General features: G+C 46.0%; 1 protein-coding gene across 2 annotated transcripts in view; it reads right to left on the bottom strand.

Annotated features, from left to right (window-relative positions):
• Nucleotides 1–417: 417 nt before the first annotated feature.
• TRMT9B (tRNA methyltransferase 9B (putative)) overlaps nucleotides 418–24239 on the bottom strand; it is a 43256-nt gene continuing 19434 nt past the window's right edge. Inside the window, exons 3-4 of one of the 2 annotated variants that reach the window (XM_068268596.1) lie at nucleotides 4378–4551; nucleotides 418–2392 (exon numbers count right to left, since the gene is read on the bottom strand). In XM_068268596.1, coding sequence (XP_068124697.1) covers nucleotides 1356–2392; nucleotides 4378–4551 — 1211 coding nt within the window. In that variant the 3' untranslated portion in view covers nucleotides 418–1355. Of the gene's footprint in view, nucleotides 2393–4377; nucleotides 4572–24239 lie in introns of both variants that reach the window. The other variant, XM_068268600.1, reaches the window with a different exon arrangement.

Raw genomic sequence — 24239 nt, 5'->3', positions numbered from 1 at the left:
CAGGCTGGGAACGCGGCTGATTTTCCGCGTTCCCAGCCGCTGCTATCACTCTCTATGCTGCTATAGCGTATATATATACGCTATAGCAGCATAGAGAGTGATAGCAGCGGCTGGGAACGCGGAAAATCAGCCGCGTTCCCAGCCTGTCGGCGGCTGTCGCCGAACCGGAAGTAGCCGCCGGCTACTATAGCGTATATATATACGCTATAGCAGCATAGAGAGTGATAGCAGCGGCTGGGAACGCGGAAAATCAGCCGCGTTCCCAGCCTGTCGGCGGCTGTCGCCGAACCGGAAGTAGCCGCCGGCGGGGACAGGACGATCGGAGCGGGGCTGCGAGGGCACCATCCAGCTTCGTGGGTGCTGAGGGATGCCCCAGGTGAGTAAATGTCATTTTTTTTTTTTTGACTTAAGTATTCCTTTAATTGGGTTTGGGTGTGATCTGAGTTTGGAAGCTGATCAGAATTATCTTGGCAGGCTGGAATGACAATTTAACATTCACAAGATCAGCTAAATAAAAAGAATGGAGAGGAGACAGGCAAACTGCAGTTAAAAAAAAGTAACTGATTGCTTTGTGCAGAGACCTCGACAACTTCGAAAACACTGCTGGGCTAATACAATGCGAAGGTATAGTAGTACACGAGTCAAGATTCACTTCTGATCCGATGAGCAATCTGATGAAATGATTGGATTGTCAGCGAATCATAAGAGAATTATTCTGCAGACCCGTTGGAAACATCCGTTAGCCAAGAGTTTTACCAGTGGTTGGGTCAATATACATGCGTGAACTATCCATTGACACAATGGAGTATGGTCACTAAAGATCGGAAAAATGTACATGGTCAGAGAGCGCACAATAAGTTCACCTGCTTTACGCAATCCATGTAGCACATTTGTGCAAACAGCATAGCTCACTTTATACATGCAATGCCTATATTGCCTGTTGTATATATGTGTTGTATATATGTAGGCATTGCAGATATTTTTCGAGTTATGCTATTTACCTAACTAAATTAATTGCTTAAAGACCATTAACCTTTACATGGTCTCTCGATGCAGGTACCTTTTACCGATCTTTTGTGAATACAACCCAATGTAAAGGAACAAGAACATTGGTATGATGCCCCCGTCTGATTGATTAGGGGCCAGGAATTCAATTGGAACAATCAATTACCTGAAAGACTGGCTATGAGTCTGCCTGTATGTACCATTCCTTAATGAATGTAAAAGATTTCCTTCATTATTCCCTGAATATTCTCAAAATATAAAATGCCATGGTAAGAAGAAATTGTGGCATGGGGCTGCTTGAGAGGTATCGGTAGCAGTTGTCATGTTTTACTCTAGTACAAAACATTCTTTTACAGGGTTATTTTTTCTGCAATTATGCACCAGTTGCCGTGGTCGAAGCTAGAACTGACAACTTGGAGTTCCGGAATGTCATTTTCCAACAGACTACGCAGTTCACCCTCTCGGAAAACATGGTAATATCTTAAATACGCCTTAGAGTCTAAAGTATCAGCTTCCTGATCACTGGCCGCTACGGTTTCATCTAAGATTGAGTCACTGGATTCAGTGGTTGACGTTCTCTTTAAGACTTTGCTTTGGTTACCTATTTCTTCTTCATTGCTACAAATACACCTGCAGTGTTTAGCGTCTGCCTGAAAAGTGGCTTGTTTTGTGCCATTTTGTGCCAACCCTAAATGTTTTCCATTTTCATTTTTAGAGGCGTCTAAAGCCAGGAACCACTGTTCCTTTTTGTGTGAATTGCTTTTAATGAATACATCATCATCATCATCATCATCCTCAAAACTACTGTGCTCCTTCAATATTAATCTCTGATGTCCGAGGTCTAAGCTGCAGTGCCGTGAAGGTTGGACAGATACGGTGCTAGTCACCCAACCGCCGACCGGGTTCAAGGACTTCATCCTGTCAATTTGCCGCCTTAAGGAGGACTCATCGAGAGACCGGGAGAAGAACCAAGAGCGGATGGATCTCCCGATGGCACTGTAGAGTCTTGTGTCTTCATTAGAGAACTTAATGCAGCACGATTCAGCTGTTATACACTTCTCAGAATGGTGTGTTTGCTTAGAATCCAAGGTTTGTCTTAAATTATGTAAGTTGATGGTGTCGTCCTCTTTCATTGACAGCGAGGTTGTGCTGTGCTGCTTGGTATTCAGAGCGGAGTGCTCTCCGCTTTCACACTGGCTGGTGTCAGAAGTGCAACGAGGCAGCAATGCTTTGTTCCATGGTACAAATACATCTTGCTTTTCAAACCTGCGGCTTTTTTGTTCCATGGCCCAAACGTACAGCATTATCTGACCGCCGGGAAGCAGGATTCTGGTCATTTCTTTTATAGCGCGGATTCTTCTTTGCTTGGTGGAGAAATGATGAATTACTAGGGCAAAAAAAAAGGAAACCGGCATTTAAGCATTGCCAATGTACTGCTTAAAGCTCTCCACTGATAGACTAACCAGAATGCAATCTTTATTTTCCATATAAAATAAGGACAATGAAGCATTGTGAGCCATGAGCTTCTGTATAATCTCACCATTTTCATTATTCTCTGTATAACTGCAATAAGCACTCTTCTCTAAAGAGTCACAGCAGCATTATACAGTAAGCATTGAGCAACAAACAGATTTTGCTGAAGGATTCCAATTCAGCTCAAGAAAAAATGTTTAACCTTTAGACTGTGTGGAAAGGATATAATGGGGTAGATTCACAAAGCTTACTTATTTTCCACCTTAAAGGGAACCTTAATTGACTAATAAAAGAAAAAAAAAAGTTTCACTTACCTGGGGCTTTTACCAGCCCCCTGCAGACGTCCTGTGGCCGCGACGGGACAATCCGGGACCCTGAAGCGAGCTAGTTTTGTTTCCTAGACCACTGCGCCTGTGCAGCCCTGGCAGCGTGTGTCCTTGCTCATAGTCATGCCGCTGTCCTGTGCATGCGCAGTAAGAGTTTTTCTCGCACTGCGCTGGCGCAGGACAGCGACGTGAGGATGCGTGCGGCCAGGGCCACCAAGCACAATGGCCCGCCGACAATGATACTAGCTTACTAGCACGGGCACAGGACATCTGCAGGAGGCAGGTAGAATCCCCAGGTAAAGGGGCCCATACACTGGTCGATTTCAGCCATCGATCGATTGATTTGTGGCCGATTTCAATCGATTTGATCTATCTGACAGGATGGAAAATCTAGGTTGATCTGCTGCTGGCAGCAGATCAATGGCCAATAGAGTTGCATTTGATCTAATAGTCCAATAATGCATTTAGATCGATTTCCAATAGATTTCATTCTGAAATGTATTGGAAATCTGTTCCTAGTGTGTGGCACACATCAGATAGATTCTTGTCAGATTCAACTTGACAGGCATCTGACAGAAATCTATCTGATGGTCGAATCTGCTGCAAATCTATAAGTGTATGGCCACCTTAAAGGCAGATCGATATCGATGGGCCTTAATATCAATCGAAATCTATCAATCGATCGATAGATTTGATAGAATCGATTTGCGATCGATTCCACAAAATTGATCAATCGATGGCTGAAATTGACCAGTGTATGGGCCCCTTAAGGAGAGCTAATGCAGGAGATAAACAAATAAGGAGAGATAATTCCTGAGATAATCAAATAAGGGCCCATATGCAATTAACTTTTTCTCCTGAATTTTCTCCTAGGAGATAATTTTTAAATTTAAAAAAAAAAAAAGTTTTCAGCCCTTTGCAATAAAAAAAAAAAAAAACTACTAAAAATGTAGGAGAAAAAGTACTGGCAAGATTATTCTAAGTATTTTTTTGCTTGTTGGAGATTTAAATGGCATTTTCTTCACAAGTTTGAAAATATCACCTAGGAGAAAAGTGATTTTTTTTTCAAAAATACAATCGCAATTGTTTTAGATATGATCGCAACTTGATTCTCTAATGCTGCAGATCAATGAAATAGGATCATTTCTTTCAATCTGAATGATCTTATCACCAATATGAATGTTGAACAATCGCACCATTAACCACTTGCCGACCGCGTCACAGTGTAAGGTCCTTGGGGTGTGGTTTGCGGGAGATTGCACGGAGTAGAAAATAATAAAAAAAATAGACACATTTATTTAAAAATAAAGGACATAAATATATATAAAAAAAATAAACACTGGGGGAGTGATCAGACCTCACCAACAGAATGCTCTGTTGGTGGGGAGAAAAAGGAAGGGGGGGGGGGGGGGCTGCACTTGTGTGCTGAGTTGTGCGACCCTGCAGTGAGGCCTTAAAGCTGCAGTGGCCCATTTACAGAAAAACGGCCTGGTCTTTAGGGTGGTTTAACACTGCGGTCCTCAAGTGGTTAATGGTCACCTTTAGATTTACTGGATTGACTTATTCCACTTACCGCCAATGGAGATGACGGTGTCAAAGCACTGGTCTCTGAAAGGAAGATTGAGGTTGTCGCACACCATGACCTCAAGGTTGTTATTCCTGCCAATCTCCACTAGGGGCTCACAGTAATCACAGCCCAGGTTGTATGTATCAGTGTTCACACTCAGGTACTTCCCTGTACCACAGCCTGCAGAGACAAAAAGATTTCTGCACAAATTATTTTACAGACAGCTTCTGCCTAATTAAAATACCTGCATAGGAAAGAATGCTATCTGGGCTAGGTCGTGTGGAACTATAATTTTGTTATTTAGGTCTGGAAATGGAACTGTTCATAATGTCTTCTACTGAAAGCATTTATATATATATATATATATATATATATATACAGTATATATGGATGATCATGGGGACTATGGCAGCCAATCACAGAGGGGGACCCTGGCCAGCCCCTACCCTATAAATAGCGGCCGCCATGTTACGTTTCTCCGTCCTTGCCTGAGACTTGCATAGAGAGAGAGTTGCTCCTTTGTGCTTTGGCTTAGCAAGAGCTTTATTGTGGTCATTTACCTAGCGTTTTTGCTCACATACACCTCCTATACACACCTATATTGTTGTTAGTTAGTTAGACATTGTATTTTAGTTAGTAGCTTTTGTGTTACATAGAGACAGGCCAGCTGCTGCAGGCTTACAGCTTTAGGCCTCAGGGCCTTGCCTGTGTGGGCAGCTGTCCTCCTGTCCTCTGTTTATTTCTCTCTATTCTATACCAGTATTTCTGCTGTCCTTTACTACTGATTGTATTAGTATTGTAGTTATATACTGTAACTGTACTAGGACACTCACTGTCACTGTTCATAGGCTACTAGCTGCTCCTGCGTGTGTGCACTCACTGTCTGTGTACACACTACACACACTCTATTTCCAAGTTCTGATAACTGATTGATTATTGTAATTGAATATTGTAATTAGTTAGTTGTACTCACTGTTACTACTTACTGTACTAGGAGTCTAGGACACTCAGTCACTGTTCATAGGCTACTAGCTCCTGCGTGTGTGCACTCACTGTCTGTGTACACACTACACACACTCTATTTCCTTCTGATAACTGATTGATTATTGTAATTAGTTAGTTGTACTTACTGTTACTACTTACTGTACTAGGAGTCTAGGACACTCAGTCACTGTTCATAGGCTACTAGCTCCTGCGTGTGTGCACTCACTGTCTGTGTACACACTACACACACTCTATTTCCTTCTGATAACTGATTGATTATTGTAATTAGTTAGTTGTACTTACTGTTACTACTTACTGTACTAGGAGTCTAGGACACTCAGTCACTGTTCATAGGCTACTAGCTCCTGCGTGTGTGCACTCACTGTCTGTGTACACACTACACACACTCTATTTCCTTCTGATAACTGATTGATTATTGTAATTAGTTAGTTGTACTTACTGACTGTTACTACTTACTTACTTACTGTACTAGGGACACTCACTCAGTCACTGTTCATAGGCTAGCTCCTGCGCGTGTTTGCGCGTGCGTGCACTCACTGTCTGTAGTGTACACACACTAAATTTACTTGTGATTACTACTGATTATTGTAACTGCTAGTTGTACTTCCTGACTGTTACTACTTACTTACTGTACTAGGGACACTCACTCAGTCACCTCACCCACCAACCCACTCCATTAAAGTACCCCACTTTTCACCCGCCCTTTTAAAAAACTTTTGTCTATACGCCCAAAACATCGAAGATGTCTGGAAGTGGCAGCCAGCGCGGTTTGGGCAAGGGGAAGGGCAGCAAGGGAATCAGGAGGAGAGGGAGCAGCATTGTGGCAAGCCGCGGGCGCGGGCGCGCCACCATGCACAGTTCCGCAGCAGCAGCGTCAGTGGCTAACATTCCTCCCATAGCCACTGGCCGTGGACGCCTTGGGCGCCGCCCAGCAGGAGCATCTGCAACTCACGCTGCAGAGACACAGCAGCAGCAGCGTGTAGCACCTGCTCCGATTTTCCTCCAGCCGGGTCGGAAACGTCCCATTGAGGAAAAGCATGCAGACACTGTGGTGCAACTCATGACGGAGGATGAGCAGCCCGCCATCAGCTCTGCATCTGAGGCCTCCACCCTCACCACCACCACCACCACCCCTGTTCGCAGCAGCCGCCCAGCAGGGTCTGGGGAGGAGGCCAGTTCACCGTCACTCGCCGACCTGTCATTCAGCAGTCTTTTGACCCCAGGCATCATGAGTAAATTGTCTGCTGTTGTTGGCGATCTTGAGGAGGAGATGCTGATGGGCACTTTGGGGGATGAGGGATTGGACAGCAAGACTGTGGCGACAGTCAAGCAGCCCATCCATGCATCAGGAGAGGAGTTTGGGGGGTCCTCATCCCAGCAGGACATGTTTCAGGAGGGGGAGGATGTTGATGACCCGGTGACAGACAGAGACTGGGTGCCACCACCTCCAGGGGATGTCGTCCTCAGCAGCTCTGAGGAGGAGGAGGAGGATGCTCTTGTGGGCCTTGCAAGGAGGCGCATCATTGCAAGCATTGGCAGCAGCAGTAGGCAGGTCCCACAGCGTGCTGGTGTCTCAGGCTCAGCAGCAGCAGCAGCAGCATCTGCCAGTACCACCACCAGCCGCACCCAAGCCCCCCAAGCCCCACCCCCAACCACCACAGGGAGACAGGCAGCAGCGCTTCCATGCCGTAGGGGGATGTTTCTGTCACCAATCTGGCGCTTTTTCACCATGCCCACAGTGTACAGCAAGTACGCCACTTGCAACCACTGTCAGCGGAAGTTGAGCAGAGGTGCAGACCCCTTAAAGTTCTGCACCAGCTCGCTCATCAACCACCTTGCTGCGAAACATTTCCACCAGCATCAGGAGTTCCAGAGGCTGAAGGCATCTGGTGCTGGCAGTGGCACCACACCCATCACTGCACAGCCTTCAGCAGCAGCAGCAACAGCAGCCACCCGCCCTCCTGCTCCTCCAGCAGCACCAGCAGGAGTGCGGAAACGCACTGCTCCTCCCCCCTCTGCAACTCCTGCCGCCGACACTGAGGCCTGTTCTGGCAGCCAGTCCTCAGTGGCCTCCTCCGCTGTGTCTGCTGATTCCCGTGCCAGCAAAAGGCCACGCCAGAGCCTTTTGAGCGAGTCCTTCCAGGGGGTGGTTAGGGCTCTGCCTCCCAGCAGCCGTCGCGTGCGGCAGCTGAACGGCTTGCTGGCACGGGCCATGTGCTCCCAACTCCTGCCGTACACGCTCGTGCAGGAGGGGAGCGACATTCGTGCGCTGCTTGCTTGCGCAGCCCCAGACTGGCAGCTCCCCAGCAGACACTTTTTCTCCCGCAAGGCCATTCCTGCACTGCACCGCTTTGTGATGGCCAATGTGGAGCGAGGGCTGGAGCACGCGGTTGGTGAAAGGGTCCACGTCACCATGGACTCCTGGAGCAGCCGCTTCGGGACAGGCCGCTACCTGTCCTTCACTGTCCACTGGGTCAGCTTGGTGGAAGGGGGTGAGGATGGGAGAGCAGCAGCGGGCACAGCAGCAACACAGTGGGTGGTGCCACCCCGCAGGGTCAGGGGAACTGCAGCAGGTTCCTCCGATCCTCTGCCATCCTCCGGCACACCTGGCCAAACCCCCCGCCTCAGCAGCAGCGTGAAGGCCCGCCACTGCCAAGCGCTGCTGCACTTGGTCAGCCTTGGGAAGACCAAGCTGACGGCAACCCATGTGTTGGCCAAACTCCAGGAGCAGGAGAGGATTTGGCTGACCCCCAGAGGCCTCAGAGTCGGAGAGGTGGTGGCCGACAATGGGGCCAATCTGGTTGCCGCAATAGACAGGGGAAACCTGACCCACATCCCTTGTCTTGCCCACGTGCTGAACCTGGTAGTGCAGAAGTTCTTGCGCACCTACCAGGGGATGGGCGAACTGCTGGAAACGGCAAGGAACGTTGTGCGTCACTTCCGGCGCTCGGCTGCAGCCTGTGCGAGCCTGGAAGACGTGCAAAAGGAGCTGGATCTGCCACGCCATCGGCTGATCCTTGACGTTCCGACTCGCTGGAACTCCACCCTGGCGATGTTGGAGCGTCTGGTTGAACAGAAGCGCGCTGTCAAACAGTACCTTGCCCTGGCCACTGTTTCCGCCGCTCAGAGAAGGGACAAGACCAGCAACATCCCGTCCATCGTCCCCGATGATGATTGGAGGCACATGCAGCAGGTGTGCTTAGTGCTGGCTCCCTTTCTGCAGGCCACTAACATGGTGAGCAGGGACCATGCTATGGTCTGCGAGTGGGTGCCCCTGGTTTGTCTGCTGAACAGGGCCCTCGATGCTTTGCTGGAACAGGGAGCGGCAGCCTTGGACCAGCAGGAGCGGCAAGCAGCTGCACAGTCCACCTCTGAGGGGGAGGAGGAGGAGGACTTGGTGGAGGTCCCTGACCTTGCTGCTGATGAGGGGGAGCAGCACAGTGCAGCTGAGTTGGTGCGGGGGTGGAGAGAGGATGAGGCTGACGAGGCAGAGGAGAAGGATGAGGACAGCAGCACTGCCGTCGATGTGCCAGCAGACGTGGCCCGCCTCTTCCCAATGGCAGCGCACATGCTGACGTGCCTGCGCAGAGACCCCAGGGTGATCCAGATGAAGCAGAGGGAGGACATCTGGATCAGCATGATGTTGGACCCACGCCTCAAGGGGAAGTTGAGACAGTTCCTGCCGCCTGCAGGAGGAGACCCAGCGCAACAAATAAGGAGCTTGCAGCAGGCCCTTGTTGAGCGCTTGGAGGAAGCCTTCCCCCAGCCTTCCACCCCCACTGTCCAGCAGCCAGCACAGAGGCAGCAGCAGGTGCCTGCATCCAGCAGCAAGCGCCCCACAGACCTGCTGTCTCTCAGCCACGAGCTCTACAGGACTGTAGAGGCTCCGGCAGCAGTGACTACAGAGGAGGTGCATGCAGCAGCATCCTCCACCGGTCACAGCCAGCGCCTGACCCGCATGGTGGCTGACTACATGGGGTCCTACAGCGGGCTTGACAGCGATGCCCCTGTTGATCCCATGGAGTATTGGGTCAAGCGCCTGGAGATCTGGAGCGAGCTGGCGCAGTACGCCCTGGAAGTGCTGTCCTGCCCCCCTTCCAGCGTGCTGTCCGAGCGCTGCTTCAGTGCAGCTGGTGGTGTGGTCACCGAGAAACGCTCACGTCTGTCTCACAAGTCTGTGGACAGACTGACGTTTCTCAAGATGAACCAGGCGTGGGTGGAAGGCGAGTTCCTGGCCCCTGTTGTCGGCGAGAGGGGGACATGAACTGGCTAAGAACCATCGTTAATGTGCCTTACCACCCTTTACCACCTCCTGGCTCCTGCTCACTAAGCCAGCCTGGTTCACTTTGACTATTAAGTCGCCTGCAGCCAAACATTTTACACCTACAGTGGGCTGCGTACTGCCCTTCTGCTGTCTGTCTGTGTTTCCCACTGCCAGGGTACACAGATTTACCTTCTGCTGCCACTCTGCCACCAGCTATTACGTCAAACAATAGCTATATATCTGTGTAATTTTTTTTACAAACAAAACCAAAAAACCATAAAAAAAAAAAAAAAGGTTTAATTTTTCTGAGGTGCCCAGGTTGAAAACTGTGTTGTCCCAGTTGTGTATTGGACACGATGTGGGCTGCACGACCGCTGTCTGGGACCTCCTGTTGTGTTCATTTACGGCCTGGTATCACCGCTAGGTACCAGGGCTATTATGTCACGCTGCCTGCCTGCTGCCACACTCACATTACTCCTCCATTCCTCCTGCTGATGCTGCTGTCTGTCTGTGTTTCCCAACGCCAGGATACACAGATTTACCTTCTGCTGCCACTCTGCCACCAGCTATTACGTCAAAAAATAGCTATATCTGTGTAATTGGTTGTAAAACCAAAACTACAAAACCATAAAAAAAAAAAAAAAAGGTTTAATTTTTCTGAGGTGCCCGGGTTGAAAACTGTGTTGTCCCAGTTGTGTATTGGACACAATGTGGGCTACACGACCGCTGTCTGGGACCTCCTGCCTGCTGTGTTTATTTACAGCCCTGGTATCACCGCTAGGTACCAGGGCTATTATGTCACGCTGCCTGCCTGCTGCCACACTCACACTACTCCTCCATTCCTCCTGCTGATGCTGCTGTCTGTCTGTGTTTCCCAACGCCAGGGTACACAGATTTACCTTCTGCTGCCACTCTGCCACCAGCTATTACGTCAAAAAATAGCTATATCTGTGTAATTGGTTGTAAAACCAAAACTACAAAACCATAAAAAAAAAAAAAAAAGGTTTAATTTTTCTGAGGTGCCCGGGTTGAAAACTGTGTTGTCCCAGTTGTGTATTGGACACAATGTGGGCTACACGACCGCTGTCTGGGACCTCCTGCCTGCTGTGTTTATTTACAGCCCTGGTATCACCGCTAGGTACCAGGGCTATTATGTCACGCTGCCTGCCTGCTGCCACACTCACACTACTCCTCCATTCCTCCTGCTGATGCTGCTGTCTGTCTGTGTTTCCCAACGCCAGGGTACACAGATTTACCTTCTGCTGCCACTCTGCCACCAGCTATTACGTCAAAAAATAGCTATATCTGTCTGTGTAATTTGTTGTAAAAACAAAACTACAAAACCATAAAAAAAAAAAAAAAAAGGTTTAATTTTTCTGAGGTGCCCGGGTTGAAAACTGTGTTGTCCCAGTTGTGTATTGGACACAATGTGGGCTACACGACCGCTGTCTGGGACCTCCTGCCTGCTGTGTTTATTTACAGCCCTGGTATCACCGCTAGGTACCAGGGCTATTATGTCACGCTGCCTGCCTGCTGCCACACTCACACTACTCCTCCATTCCTCCTGCTGATGCTGCTGTCTGTCTGTGTTTCCCAACACCAGGGTACACAGATTTACCTTCTGCTGCCACTCTGCCACCAGCTATTACGTCAAACAATAGCTGCTCACATTACTCCTCCATTCCTCCTGCTGCTGCTGCTGCTGTCTGTCTGTCTGTGTTTCCTAACGCCAGGGTACACAGATTTACCTTCTGCTGCCACTCTGCCACCAGCTATTACGTCAAAAAATAGCTATATCTGTCTGTGTAATTTGTTGTAAAAACAAAACTACAAAACCATAAAAAAAAAAAAAAGGTTTAATTTTTCTGAGGTGCCCGGGTTGAAAACTGTGTTGTCCCAGTTGTGTATTGGACACAATGTGGGCTGCACGACCGCTGTCTGGGACCTCCTGCCTGCTGTGTTTATTTACAGCCCTGGTATCACCGCTAGGTACCAGGGCTATTATGTCACGCTGCCTGCCTCATTGACTGCCTGCTGCCACACACTCATCCTCCTCCTCCTGCTGCTGAATTTACCTCCTGCTGTCTGTGTGTTTCCACTGCCAGGGAGCACATACAATGGCGCTTCCAACATGCGTGCGCCACCAGCTATTTGTTACGCTCAAAAATAGCTGCATTTCTTTAAAAAAAAAAATTTGAAAAGAGAAATAAGTGAAGAAGAAGACGATATAGAAGAAGATGAAGAAGATGAAGAAGAAGAAGATGAAGAAGAAGAAGAAGAAGATGAAGAAGAAGAAGAAGAAGAAGGAGAAGAAGATGAAGATGAAGAAGATGAAGAAGAAGAAGATGAAGAAGATGAAGAAGATGAAGATGAAGAAGATGAAGAAGAAGAAGATGAAGATGAAGAAGATGAAGATGATGAAGAAGAAGAAGATGAAGATGATGAAGAAGAAGAAGATGAAGAAGATGAAGAAGAAGAAGATGATGAAGAAGAAGAAGAAGATGAAGAAGATGAAGAAGAAGAAGATGAAGAAGATGAAGATGATGAAGAAGATGAAGAAGAAGAAGATGAAGATGATGAAGAAGAAGAAGATGAAGAAGAAGATGAAGATGATGAAGAAGAAGAAGATGAAGAAGATGAAGAAGATGAAGAAGAAGAAGATGATGAAGAAGAAGAAGAAGAAGAAGATGAAGAAGATGAAGAAGATGAAGATGAAGAAGTTGAAGATGAAGAAGATGAAGAAGAAGAAGATGAAGAAGATGAAGAAGAAGAAGAAGATGAAGAAGTTGAAGATGAAGAAGATGAAGAAGAAGAAGAAGAAGATGAAGAAGATGAAGAAGAAGATGAAGAAGATGAAGAAGAAGATGAAGAAGAAGATGAAGAAGATGAAGAAAAAGAAGATGAAGAAGAAGAAGATGATGATGAAGAAGATGAAGAAGAAGAAGAAGAAGAAGAAGACAATATAAAAGAAGAAGAAGAAGATATAGAAGAAGAAGATATAGAAGAAGAAGATATAGAAGAAGAAGAAGAAGAAGAAGAAGATATAGAAGATAAAGAAGAAGAAGAAGAAGTATATACAGAACTGAACAAATTTCTGGACACAACTTCTCTTTTCAACTTTTTTTTTTTAAAGGAACATCCCCACATAATCACTTGCTGTTGTTACTTGGAAAAAAAGAGGTTTCTTGCATCATTCACCCTCAAAACAAGTGTTGGAAGCTATTTAAGGCCATTTCGAATAGTCAGCTCGAATAATGAGCTCGAATACCGACTCGAATAGTGAGCTCGAATTCCGAGGTCGAATCGAATAGTAAAAATTATTCGACTCGAATATTCGACTGATCTCGAATAATTTACTATTCGAATTCGACCTAACTCGAATTTTGAAAAGGGGTATTTGAGCACCACTAATATGGACCTCTAGATCTATGCTAACTTTGCTTATATGGCTGCTTCTGGCCCTTATCCTATTTTGCACTACCCCTATAATTGTATTTTAATTATGTTCTTACTGCAAATTATGTATCTTGTAACGTTTGCATACATTTTTTTTATTGACATAGGAAAGAGTAAGACTCAATAAAAATGGTGTTTCCCCAAAAAAACAAAAAAACATTATTTGGCTTCCTATAGCATTTCATTTCTCTGTCACATTGAAAATCAGAAAGAGATTTTAAAGACACCTGAAGTGAGAGGGATATGGAGGCTGCCATATTTATTTCCTTTTAAACAGTGCAAATTGCCTGGCTGTCCGGCTGATCCTCTACCTTCTATATTTTTAGCAATAGACCCTGAACAAGCATGCAGATCAGGTCCTCATGCTCATTCCAGGTGTTCGATGCAGCCAAAAAGGTCAGCAGGTCTGTCAGGTAACTGGTATCAGGGCAGCCATCAGGGGGGGACAACTGACACTGCAGTGAGGGGCCCCGGGCTTCTGGGGGCCCTGGGCCCCCCCAAAGCGCTGGATTTGCCACATGTGCTGGCTGCGGGCCTGTGGCTCACTAACTAACATACTGGGCCACCACTTATACCTGGCTACCTATACTGGGGCTGCCTGGAACCACCTATACCTAGCTACCTATACTGGTGCACCACCTATACCTGGCTACCTATACTGGGGCATAGCCTATACTTGGCTACTTATGCTGGGGCGCCCATAGCTTGCTACCTATACTGGGGGCACCTGTACCTGGCTAACCTATACTGGTGTTCTACCCATACCAGGCTACCTATACTGGGGGCAACTATACCAGGCTACCTATACTGGGGCACCACCTATAGCTGGCTACTTATACTGGGGGAAACTATACCTGGCTACCTATACTGGGTGCACCTATGCCTAGATACCTATACTGGGGGCACCTAAACCTGGCTAGGGCCGGGGAAAGAGCTGAGACAGAAGGGGGCAAGAGGTAACACAAGGAGATAAAAGAGGCACAGGGTGAACAGAGGCGGACAAAAGAGGCACAGGATGAAAAGAGACAAGACGGGAACATGAGGTCACACAGAGGGACAAACTGAGGTGAGACAGAGGGGGGCAAAAGAAGCACAGGAAGAAAAGAAGGGGGGCAAGTACGGACCTACAAGTCCCTATCTCATTTGTTAACCAGGCACTACCTGTAATTCGCTAGTATTTGGCTCCACCCACAACATGTCATGGTCACGCCCACTGCGCATCACGCTGTGCATGCCGCTTTCTTCAGTGTCGAAGACATGCACATTTTTCACCGCAGCGCACTTCATACAGGGACACGGGTGAGGTGGCGAGTGGGTGGGCACAGCAACCAGTGGGTGGGCCCAGGAAGGGGGGGCCCAGGCCTGATGATGTGTGAGGGGCCCCAAAATTTCTGATGGCGGCCCTGACTGGTATTGTTTGAAAGGAAACAAATATGGCAGCCTCCACATGCCTCTCACTTCAGGTTTCATTTCTTTTCCAAAGTATGTGAACATGAAATGAAAGCTTTGGCTGGAAATGGGTACTTTTAACGGATAAAGTTAAGTTTAACTTGCACTGCAGTGTATGTATGTTCTATTATATGCACACCAGAAATCTGTATTTTGTGTGAGTTCCATTACGCTCAGCCTCATCACGGTCACCGCAGTGATATAACATCCCCAGTCAATTTATGTTCTGTGTGGGGCCTATTTATTACCACCAGCAGTTATTTATTGCCTGTGCTAAATTATGGTGAATCCCTAGAAAGAAGCTATGATATGCCATTGCCACCTTCAATGTGGTAAGGTCTCAATATACAGGGAGTGCAGAATTATTAGGCAAATGAGTAATTTGACCACATCATCCTCTTTATGCATGTTGTCTTACTCCAAGCTGTATAGGCTCGAAAGCCTACTACCAATTCAGCATATTAGGTGATGTGCATCTCTGTAATGAGAAGGGGTGTGGTCTAATGACATCAACACCCTATATCAGGTGTGCATAATTATTAGGCAACTTCCTTTCCTTTGGCAAAATGGGTCAAAAGAAGGACTTGACAGGCTCAGAAAAGTCAAAAATAGTGAGATATCTTGCAGAGGGATGCAGCACTCTTAAAATTGCAAAGCTTCTGAAGCGTGATCATCGAACAATCAAGCGTTTCATTCAAAATAGTCAACAGGGTCACAAGAAGAGTGTGGAAAAACCAAGGCGCAAAATAACTGCCCATGAACTGAGAAAAGTCAAGCGTGCAGCTGCCAAGATGCCACTTGCCACCAGTTTGGCTATATTTCAGAGCTGCAACATCACTGGAGTGCCCAAAAGCACAAGGTGTGCAATACTCAGAGACATGGCCAAGGTAAGAAAGGCTGAAAGACGACCACCACTGAACAAGACACACAAGCTGAAACGTCAAGACTGGGCCAAGAAATATCTCAAGACTGATTTTTCTAAGGTTTTATGGACTGATGAAATGAGAGTGAGTCTTGATGGGCCAGATGGATGGGCCCGTGGCTGGATTGGTAAAGGGCAGAGAGCTCCAGTCCGACTCAGACGCCAGCAAGGTGGAGGTGGAGTACTGGTTTGGGCTGGTATCATCAAAGATGAGCTTGTGGGGCCTTTTCGTGTTGAGGATGGCGTCAAGCTCAACTCCCAGTCCTACTGCCAGTTTCTGGAAGACACCTTCTTCAAGCAGTGGTACAGGAAGAAGTCTGCATCATTCAAGAAAAACATGATTTTCATGCAGTACAATGATCCATCACACGCGTCCAAGTACTCCACAGCGTGGCTGGCAAGAAAGGGTATAAAAGAAGAAAAACTAATGACATGGCCTCCTTGTTCACCAGATCTGAACCCCATTGAGAACCTGTGGTCCATCATAAAATGTGAGATTTACAAGGAGGGAAAACTGTACACCTCTCTGCCTCTCTGAACAGTGTCTGGGAGGCTGTGGTTGCTGCTGCACGCAATGTTGATGGTGAACAGATCAAAACACTGACTTTTTAGTGTCCTTGCAAAGAAAGGTGGCTATATTGGTTACTGATTTGTTTTTGTTTTGTTTTTGAATGTCAGAAATGTATATTTGTGAATGTTGAGATATTATATTGGTTTCACTGGTAAAAATAAATAATTAAAATGAGTATATATTTGTTTTTTGTTAAGTTGCCTAATAATTATGCACAGTAATAGTCACCTGCACACACAGATACCCCCCTAAAATAGCTAAAACTAAAAACAAACTAAAAACTACTTTCAAAAATATTCAGCTTTGATATTAATGAGTTTTTTGGGTTCATTGAGAACATGGTTGTTGTTCAATAATAAAATTATTCCTCAAAAATACAACTTGCCTAATAATTCTGCACTCCATGTATTTATATGACACCAGAAAGACTTGCACTTGGAACCAGGGGCAAGTCTCTGGTCAACCCCATCCACCAATCAGGGCAAGCGTACAGTTAGAAGGGCGTATATATTCCAACCATTTAATTAGCCAACAAAGATATTTTTTTCAACTCTGCTTAACCACTACACCCCCACGGGGTCGATACTCTAATGAACCAGAGCAATTTTCACCTGTCAGCGGTCCTCCCTTTTATCCGCCAATAACTTTTTATCTATTTATCTAAACAAAATGAACTATACCTTGTTTTTTTCGCCACCAATTAGGTTTTCTTTGGGTAATACATTTTGCTAAGAATTATTTTATTCTAAAACACAGAAAAATCATTATTTCTCAGTTTTCAGCCATTATAGTTTTAAAATAAAACATGCTACCATAATTAAAACTCACGTATTTTATTTGTCCATTTGTCCTGGTTATTACACTGTTTAAATTATGTCCCTCCCTACGTCTGGTCCATAATTACAAGCCCTTACATAGTAAAATAACAGTAGTATACCCTCATGACATATATATAATAAAGGAAAGCGTCCATAAGGCAATTAAAATGGTTGTTTTTTTAACTTTTTTTTATTTAACAAGTGTTGGAGGAGGGGGGGGGTGTAAGTGAAAGTAATTATATTAAGTTTTAATTTTGAATGTATGGTGTGTGTATTTTTGCTTTGTTGCCACTAGATGGCACTGCAAACGCTATCCTGGTTTACCAGGAAGTGTTCACTTTCACGTGTTGTTGTTTTTTTTTTACATTTAACACGCTTTTAATACTTCCAGTTTTATGAATGGCCCCTGGTTGGGCTCATGTCCATTTATTCCAGGCATTGCAATTGGTTAGGAGAATGCTTGTTCCTCTTCCCCAATCAGGTATCTCTGTGTCCCAATGGGACGAGTGGCAGGCTGGCAGAAAGCGTGCATGGCAGTGGGGGCGAGCAACACGTTAAAATGTCCTGGAGCCATTAAGGAGCTGGTTAAACACTATACAATACCAGCCAAAAAAGTGATATTCACCTGCATAGTAAGGTTCTCACCAGCCCTGCTGCTCCTCTTCTTTGTTTCTGAAAACTCTAGGCCTTTGGTATAGAGGTGGCGTAAGAATTACGTACCACCATCCAGTTATGTCCAGTGTCCCAGATCCTTTCAGTCATGGCTGTATGGATTGGATCATAGTGCTGTCAATCAAAGGCAACTCAGAGAGCCAAGAGCCAGACGTAATGTGACTGGTGGCCTACCGAGATTTATGAGTTCCTAAATCTTCACTACTGTGACAGTGGATAGAGAAGACAAGGGTTCCAAGGAAGAAAGAAGAAAAGCAGCAAAGACTAGAGGTAGCCTTCCTTGTTTCTCCACAACTTTCTGTTTTTTTAACGTCTGGAACAGTACATATAGTAAAAATTATCTCTTGCTAAGAGCTCCAATGTGCCGTGAAGATGAAATGTATAAAATAGAGTTTTACTTCTGCTTCATAAATCGGCTTCTGAGTGGATTGCTAATGGCTGATATAAAATACCAGCCAAAAATATATACGGTATACATATTTTTTGTATTTCTGAGTAGAGTGGAAAAGGGTCAGAACCTTTATCAGATTTATATATTTCCAAACCGAAATTCTGCTTTTATAGTATAGGAACAGACACTTATTTAGCTCATTAAAGCCTGTTCTTTGAGTTATTGGGCTCACATTCTATTCTTCTATTCACCTTGCTGCAGATAATGGTACACAGTAATACACTTTCTTGAAGAGAAAGGGAGACTGCATATAGACATAGGGCAGCATTCATTAAACTGTACCACATGCAATATTTACCATTTTTGTGGTAATTACCTCTAAGTATCACTGTTTCTGGCTCTGTCCATTCATTAGAGATGCTGCTATGGAAACACCACTTTCAGTATTTTTTTTTTGTCAGTAAATCACCTCTTGGTTGCAGTAAATGGCTCCTTTAGTCAATTCATTAAAATGTCACAAGCTCCCACTTACCACAGGATTTTAACTACATCTACTAACAAGTACCACTGGTCCATCCCTTTAAATTACCACAAGTCTTAAGCAAATAACGCTAACTGAGTACACAAATATTGCTTTGTTATCACGTAAACCAGTAACTTCATGAGGGAACACCCTAGACAAAATATAATACTAGTGCTAAAAGATGTACATGACAATAATAATCTGTAAAATGTACCCAAGGCCCAAATAATGTAAAAAAAAATCACATACAGGTTAGTTAGCGAACAAGATAGGGACTAGCGGTTCATTCTGAACCTGAATCCATTCTTAAGACCAAACGCTGTGCCATCTCTGTCCCCAGTACCACTTTTATGCCCCCCCCTTCTCTGTGTCACCTCTGTTCCCCTATGCAGTGTCCCCCTCTGTGCCACCTTTGCCCTTAAGTCATCAATTTTCTCAAAAACAACAAGGCCTTTGTGAAAAACAAATTTTGACTTGTTCCCACAGAATCAAATTTAGCACTTTCTGCAGTTCGTATAGTTTGTAAGTCGGCAATTCGTACATTCGGGACTACCTACACTTACCTAAGAAGGCTGAAGCCTCTGGATCCTATTAAGGCTTCCTCCGCTCAATCGTTGTCTCACGCAGACCCTCTAAAGATTTCTGACGAGGGCTTGTCGGTAATCTGATCAGGGTTGCGCACCTTTTCAAGCACATGTTGGGCAGTACTGCGACGTGCATAAGCAGCTCTGTGCTACTGTGCAGAAGTAGCTGTGCTTGCATGGCTAAGCTCGTGCCAGAAGACGAGCGCAGCCCTAATCAGGGCAGTAGCCGAGGAGCAGGGGACAACGTTGGAAGCCTCTGGAGCAGCAAGAGACTTCCCTCTCCTTAGGTAAGCATGTGATTTTTGTAGTTATTTACGCCTCGGGTTCTCTTTAATAAATACAGCCCATTGCTATCTGGGGAGAGAGATAAACTGCATAATCTACACAGTAGGAGATGTAAAAACACCTGCAGGAATAGTTCATACTCCTTTCTAAGATGTATGAGCTGGCCTGGCACTGGTACTTTCAGTGCCAACTTCATTATAATCAGAACAAGAAGATGAAGCTTCACAAGAAGTAGTTATGAGACTTTATAGAAGCCACCACAGTGAATAGTAGGAGGCACAATGGATGGGCCTTGGCACTTGGAAGGTGTCCTGCTCAGCGATATCTAAGCCAATCCTCTGCAGTTGCCGGAGAACAAGTGAGGTTTCAAGTGGGGATTTCACCTCTAGCATCTGCAGATGTTTGGCGCTAGGGAATTGGAAACAGTGAGCACCGCAAAGTTCAGTCAGTATCTCCTTAGCACTAGAGCATCCCACCCACCTGTCCTGAATTTCAGTTATTTCAGTTTTCATTATGATACATATATTTCACACAATTTAACACAAGCCTGTAGTATGGCTTTCGTTTTATGGTGAATACTCTCTCTTTGGCCACTAGAGGGGGTAGCTTACCAGTCACAGTGTGTATGCTTTCCCATTAATCCTAAAGCCTGGTTTCCACTTGTGCGTTTTGTGTCAGATTTTTCTCTCCGAAAATTTGCATTGATTTTGCAACTAATGGTAGTGAATGGGGCTGTTTCCATTCAATGTGAATTTTCGTTAGCGTCTGTACGGGTGAAAAAAATCTGAGATCCTGTATAATTTTTTTGGGCATCCCGTACGATTCGCGTACAATGCTTTGTATAGGCAATGCAAATTTTTACGTTACTTGCCCGAAAATTCGCATTAGATCCATGGTTACAGGAAGTTGTCAGCAGTCATGACTAAGCTATTACTAGGCAGATTATGTTATATTTACCTAATGCGAATTTTCGCGTATAAAAATTTGCATAAAAACGCGTAAAAATTTACATGCAAATTTTCACCAATCAGAAAAATCTTATACGATTTTTTGCAGGAGAAAATGTCACGCTATTGTGGAAACATAGCCTCACGGAAAAGAGACAGTGGCCTATATGCAATTCACTTTTTCTCCCCAGTTTTCTCCTAGGTGATATTTTCCAAACTTGTCATAAAATGCCCTTTAAGCCACCAGCAAGCAAGAAAATGCTCAAAATAAATTTGATAGCACTTTTTCACCAACTTTTGGGTACTTTTTCAATTGTAAAATGCTGAAAAAATAGTTTAAAGAGAAGATGAAAGTTATCTCCTAGGAGATAACTCAGGTGAAAAAGTTAATTGCATATGGGCCATTGTGCTTAGCAAGAGCAGCATTTGTAAACAGAGATCATTAGAGCTGCTATGCATGACTAGGTCCTAAAACCTGAAGAAAAACCTCTCAGGGCCAAAGTAGTTATTTGTGTAATATGGATGCAGCCAAAGGCACCTATGTTAACCACTTGAGGACCCACCCTTTACCCACCCTTAAGGACCAGCGCTGTTTTAGCTGATCTGTGCTGGGTGGGCTGTGCAGCCCCCAGCACAGATCAGGGTGCAGGCAGAGCGACCAGATCGCCCCCCTTTTTTCCCCACTAGGGGGATGATGTGCTGGGGGGGTCTGATCGCTCCTGCCTGCCTGTGTGTTGCGGGGGGGCACCTCAAAGCCCCCCTCCGCGGCGAAATTTCTCCCCTCCCCCTCCTCCCTCCCTTCCCCGGAGATCCGAGGCTGCACAGGAACGGATCTGTCCTGTGCAGCCTCTAACAGGCTCCTGCCTGTCATGTGACAGCGATCCCCGGCCGCTGATTGGCCGGGTATCTCTGATCTGGTACAACGCTGCTACTGTTAGCAGTGTTGTACGAATGTAAACAAAGCGGATTATTTCCGCTTGTGTTTACATTTAGCCTGCGAGCCGCGATCGGCGGCCTGCAGGCTATTCACGGAGCCCCCCGCCGTGAATTGACAGGAAGCAGCCGCTCGGCGAGCGGCTGCTTCCTGATTAATTAGCCTGCAGCCGGCGACGCAGAACTGCGTCGCTGGTCCTGCAGCTGCCACTTTGCCGACGCGCGGTATGAGTGCGCGGTCGGCAAGTGGTTAATAGCCCGAGTTAAGGCTTATTGCCACTGGGAGCTGTGGCAGTTTACAATTCTGCTGAGACTCTCTTTCTGCTGCATATCCGCAGCCCTAATCTCTAAGCTGTGCCATGCATGGCTTAAGGGATTCGTTTGCGTGCTGCAGAAATCTGCAGCATGACGTTCAGATATGTACCCAAGTGTGATCTGGACAGCAAACCTCTAATAAGATTGGCAGCATGCAGCTCGCAAGTGAATCTATATATGGTGGAAATGGACCCTCAGCAGCCATTACCAGTAATTTGGGCATTTGTATAATGCTGACATCATCCACAGTGCTGTACAGAGTATATTGTCTTGTCACTAAAGAGACTGAAGTCTCAAGAAAAACATCTTTTTATTTAAAAAATGTGTTTAATATGTTTGCCCTACCTAAACCGCTGCATTCCCACGGCTGTAATCTAAATCCCCCCAAACTCCCCGGGGGGCAATCCGGGCAGCGCTTCCATGAGAGGCAAAGCTATGAGCCGCAGCTCTTCCTCTCAACACGTCTATCAGCCCGGATTGCCACCTCTCCCCCGCCCCTCTCAGTCTGCCTTCACTGAGAGGGGCGGGGGAGAGGCGGAGATACGCGGCTGATTGACGCGTAAGGAGGCAGAGCTGCGGCTCATAGCTCTGCCTCCTATATCAGCAAAATCCACAACCAAGAAAGTCGCGGATTTTGCAAGGGAGAGGAAGGTGGGAGTTAGGGGGGATTTAGATTACAGCGGACGGGGATGCGGCGGTTTAAGTAGGGCTAGCATATTAAACACATTTTTTAAATACAGTGGCTTGCAAAAGTATTTGGCCCCCTTGAAGTTTTCCACATTTTGTCACATTACTGCCACAAACATGAATCAACTTTATTGGAATTCCACGTGAAAGACCAATACAAAGTGGTGTACACGTGAGAAGTGGAACGAAAATCATACATCATTCCAAACATTTTTTACAAATAAATAACTGCAAAGTGGGGTGTGCGTAATTATTCAGCCCCCTTTGGTCTGAGTGCAGTCAGTTGCCCATAGACATTGCCTGATGAGTGCTAATGACTAAATAGAGTGCACCTGTGTGTAATCTAATGTCAGTACAAATACAGCTGCTCTGTGACGGTCTCAGAGGTTGTCTAAGAGAATCTTGGGAGCAGCAACACCATGAAGTCCAAAGAACACACCAGACAGGTCAGGGATAAAGTTATTGAGAAATTTTAAGCAGGCTTAGGCTACAAAAAGATTTCCAAAGCCTTGAACATACCACGGAGCACTGTTCAAGCGATCATTCAGAAATGGAAGGAGTATGGCACAACTGTAAACCTACCAAGACAAGTGGCCCATGGTGACTCTGGATGAGCTGCAGAGATCTACTGCTCAGGTGGGGGAATCTGTCCATAGTTGTGATCAGGAAGAAAAAGATTATATCCGGGCACCTTCCATCTTAAACTTTATTGCGTACCTTGTGTCAAAAGTGGGTTACATACCAAAGGTGTGTTCACCTGTTCGGTTTACGCTGGTGGTGGTGAGTTGGAGGTGGGGGTGTCGGGCATTAGTTGGGGCTTGCGACGGCCGTTTCGCGTCCTTACAGACGCTTGGTCACGCTGCGCTCCATGTATATAACAGATTCCTGTTTTCAATGTAGGCAAAGTGGCACTCCCCATATAAGCGTATATATATATATATATATGACAACATGCAGGTGGCGTGAGGAAAAGGACTAACAAGGCAAACAGATGGTTTCTCACCCTTCCTCCAGTAACCCTTCAGACGTATCCGCTCAGACGTGTGCTCATCGGATCCAAAACAGAAGAGGAAATCGCAGTTGTGATCAGGAAGAAAAAGATTATATCCGGGCACCTTCCGTCTTATACTTTATTGCGTACCTTGTGTCAAAAGTGGGTTACATACCAAAGGTGTGTTCACCTGTTCGGTTTATGCTGGTGGTGGTGAGTTGGAGGTGGGGTTGTCGGGCATCAGTTGGGGCTTGCGACGGCCGTTTCGCGTCCTTACAGACGCATGTATGGAGCGCAGCGTGACCAAGCGTCTGTAAGGACGCGAAACGGCCGTCGCAAGCCCCAACTGATGCCCGACACCCCCACCTCCAACTCACCACCACCAGCGTAAACCGAACAGGTGAACACACCTTTGGTATGTAACCCACTTTTGACACAAGGTACGCAATAAAGTATAAGACGGAAGGTGCCCGGATATAATCCTTTTCTTCCTGATCACAACTGCGATTTCCTCTTCTGTTTTGGATCCGATGAGCACACGTCTGAGCGGATACGTCTGAAGGGTTACTGGAGGAAGGGTGAGAAACCATCTGTTTGCCTTGTTAGTCCTTTTCCTCACGCCACCTGCATGTTGTCATATATATATACGCTTATATGGGGAGTGCCACTTTGCCAACACTTTGCCTACATTGAAAACAGGAATCTGTCCATAGGACAACTATTAGTCGTGCACTGCACAAAGTTGGCCTTTATGGAAGGGTGGCAAGAAGAAAGCCATTGTTAACAGAAAAGCATAAAAAGTCCCGTTTGCAGTTTGCCACAAGCCATGTGGGGAACACAGCAAACATGTGGAAGAAGGTGCTCTGGTCAGATGAGACCAAAATGGAACTTTTTGGCTAAAATGCAAAACGCTATGTGTGGCGGAAAAGTAACACTGCACATCATTCTGAACACACCATCCCCACTGTCAAATATCGTGGTGGCAGCATCATGCTCTGGGGGTGCTTCTCTTCAGCAGGGACAGGGAAACTGGTCAGAGTTGATGGGAAGATGGA

This window comes from Hyperolius riggenbachi, chromosome 1 (assembly GCF_040937935.1).
Source record: "Hyperolius riggenbachi isolate aHypRig1 chromosome 1, aHypRig1.pri, whole genome shotgun sequence".
In the NCBI taxonomy this organism is placed as follows: domain Eukaryota; kingdom Metazoa; phylum Chordata; class Amphibia; order Anura; family Hyperoliidae; genus Hyperolius; species Hyperolius riggenbachi.
Note: the sequence above shows the minus strand (reverse complement) of the source record. Positions and strands in the feature narration are given on the sequence as shown.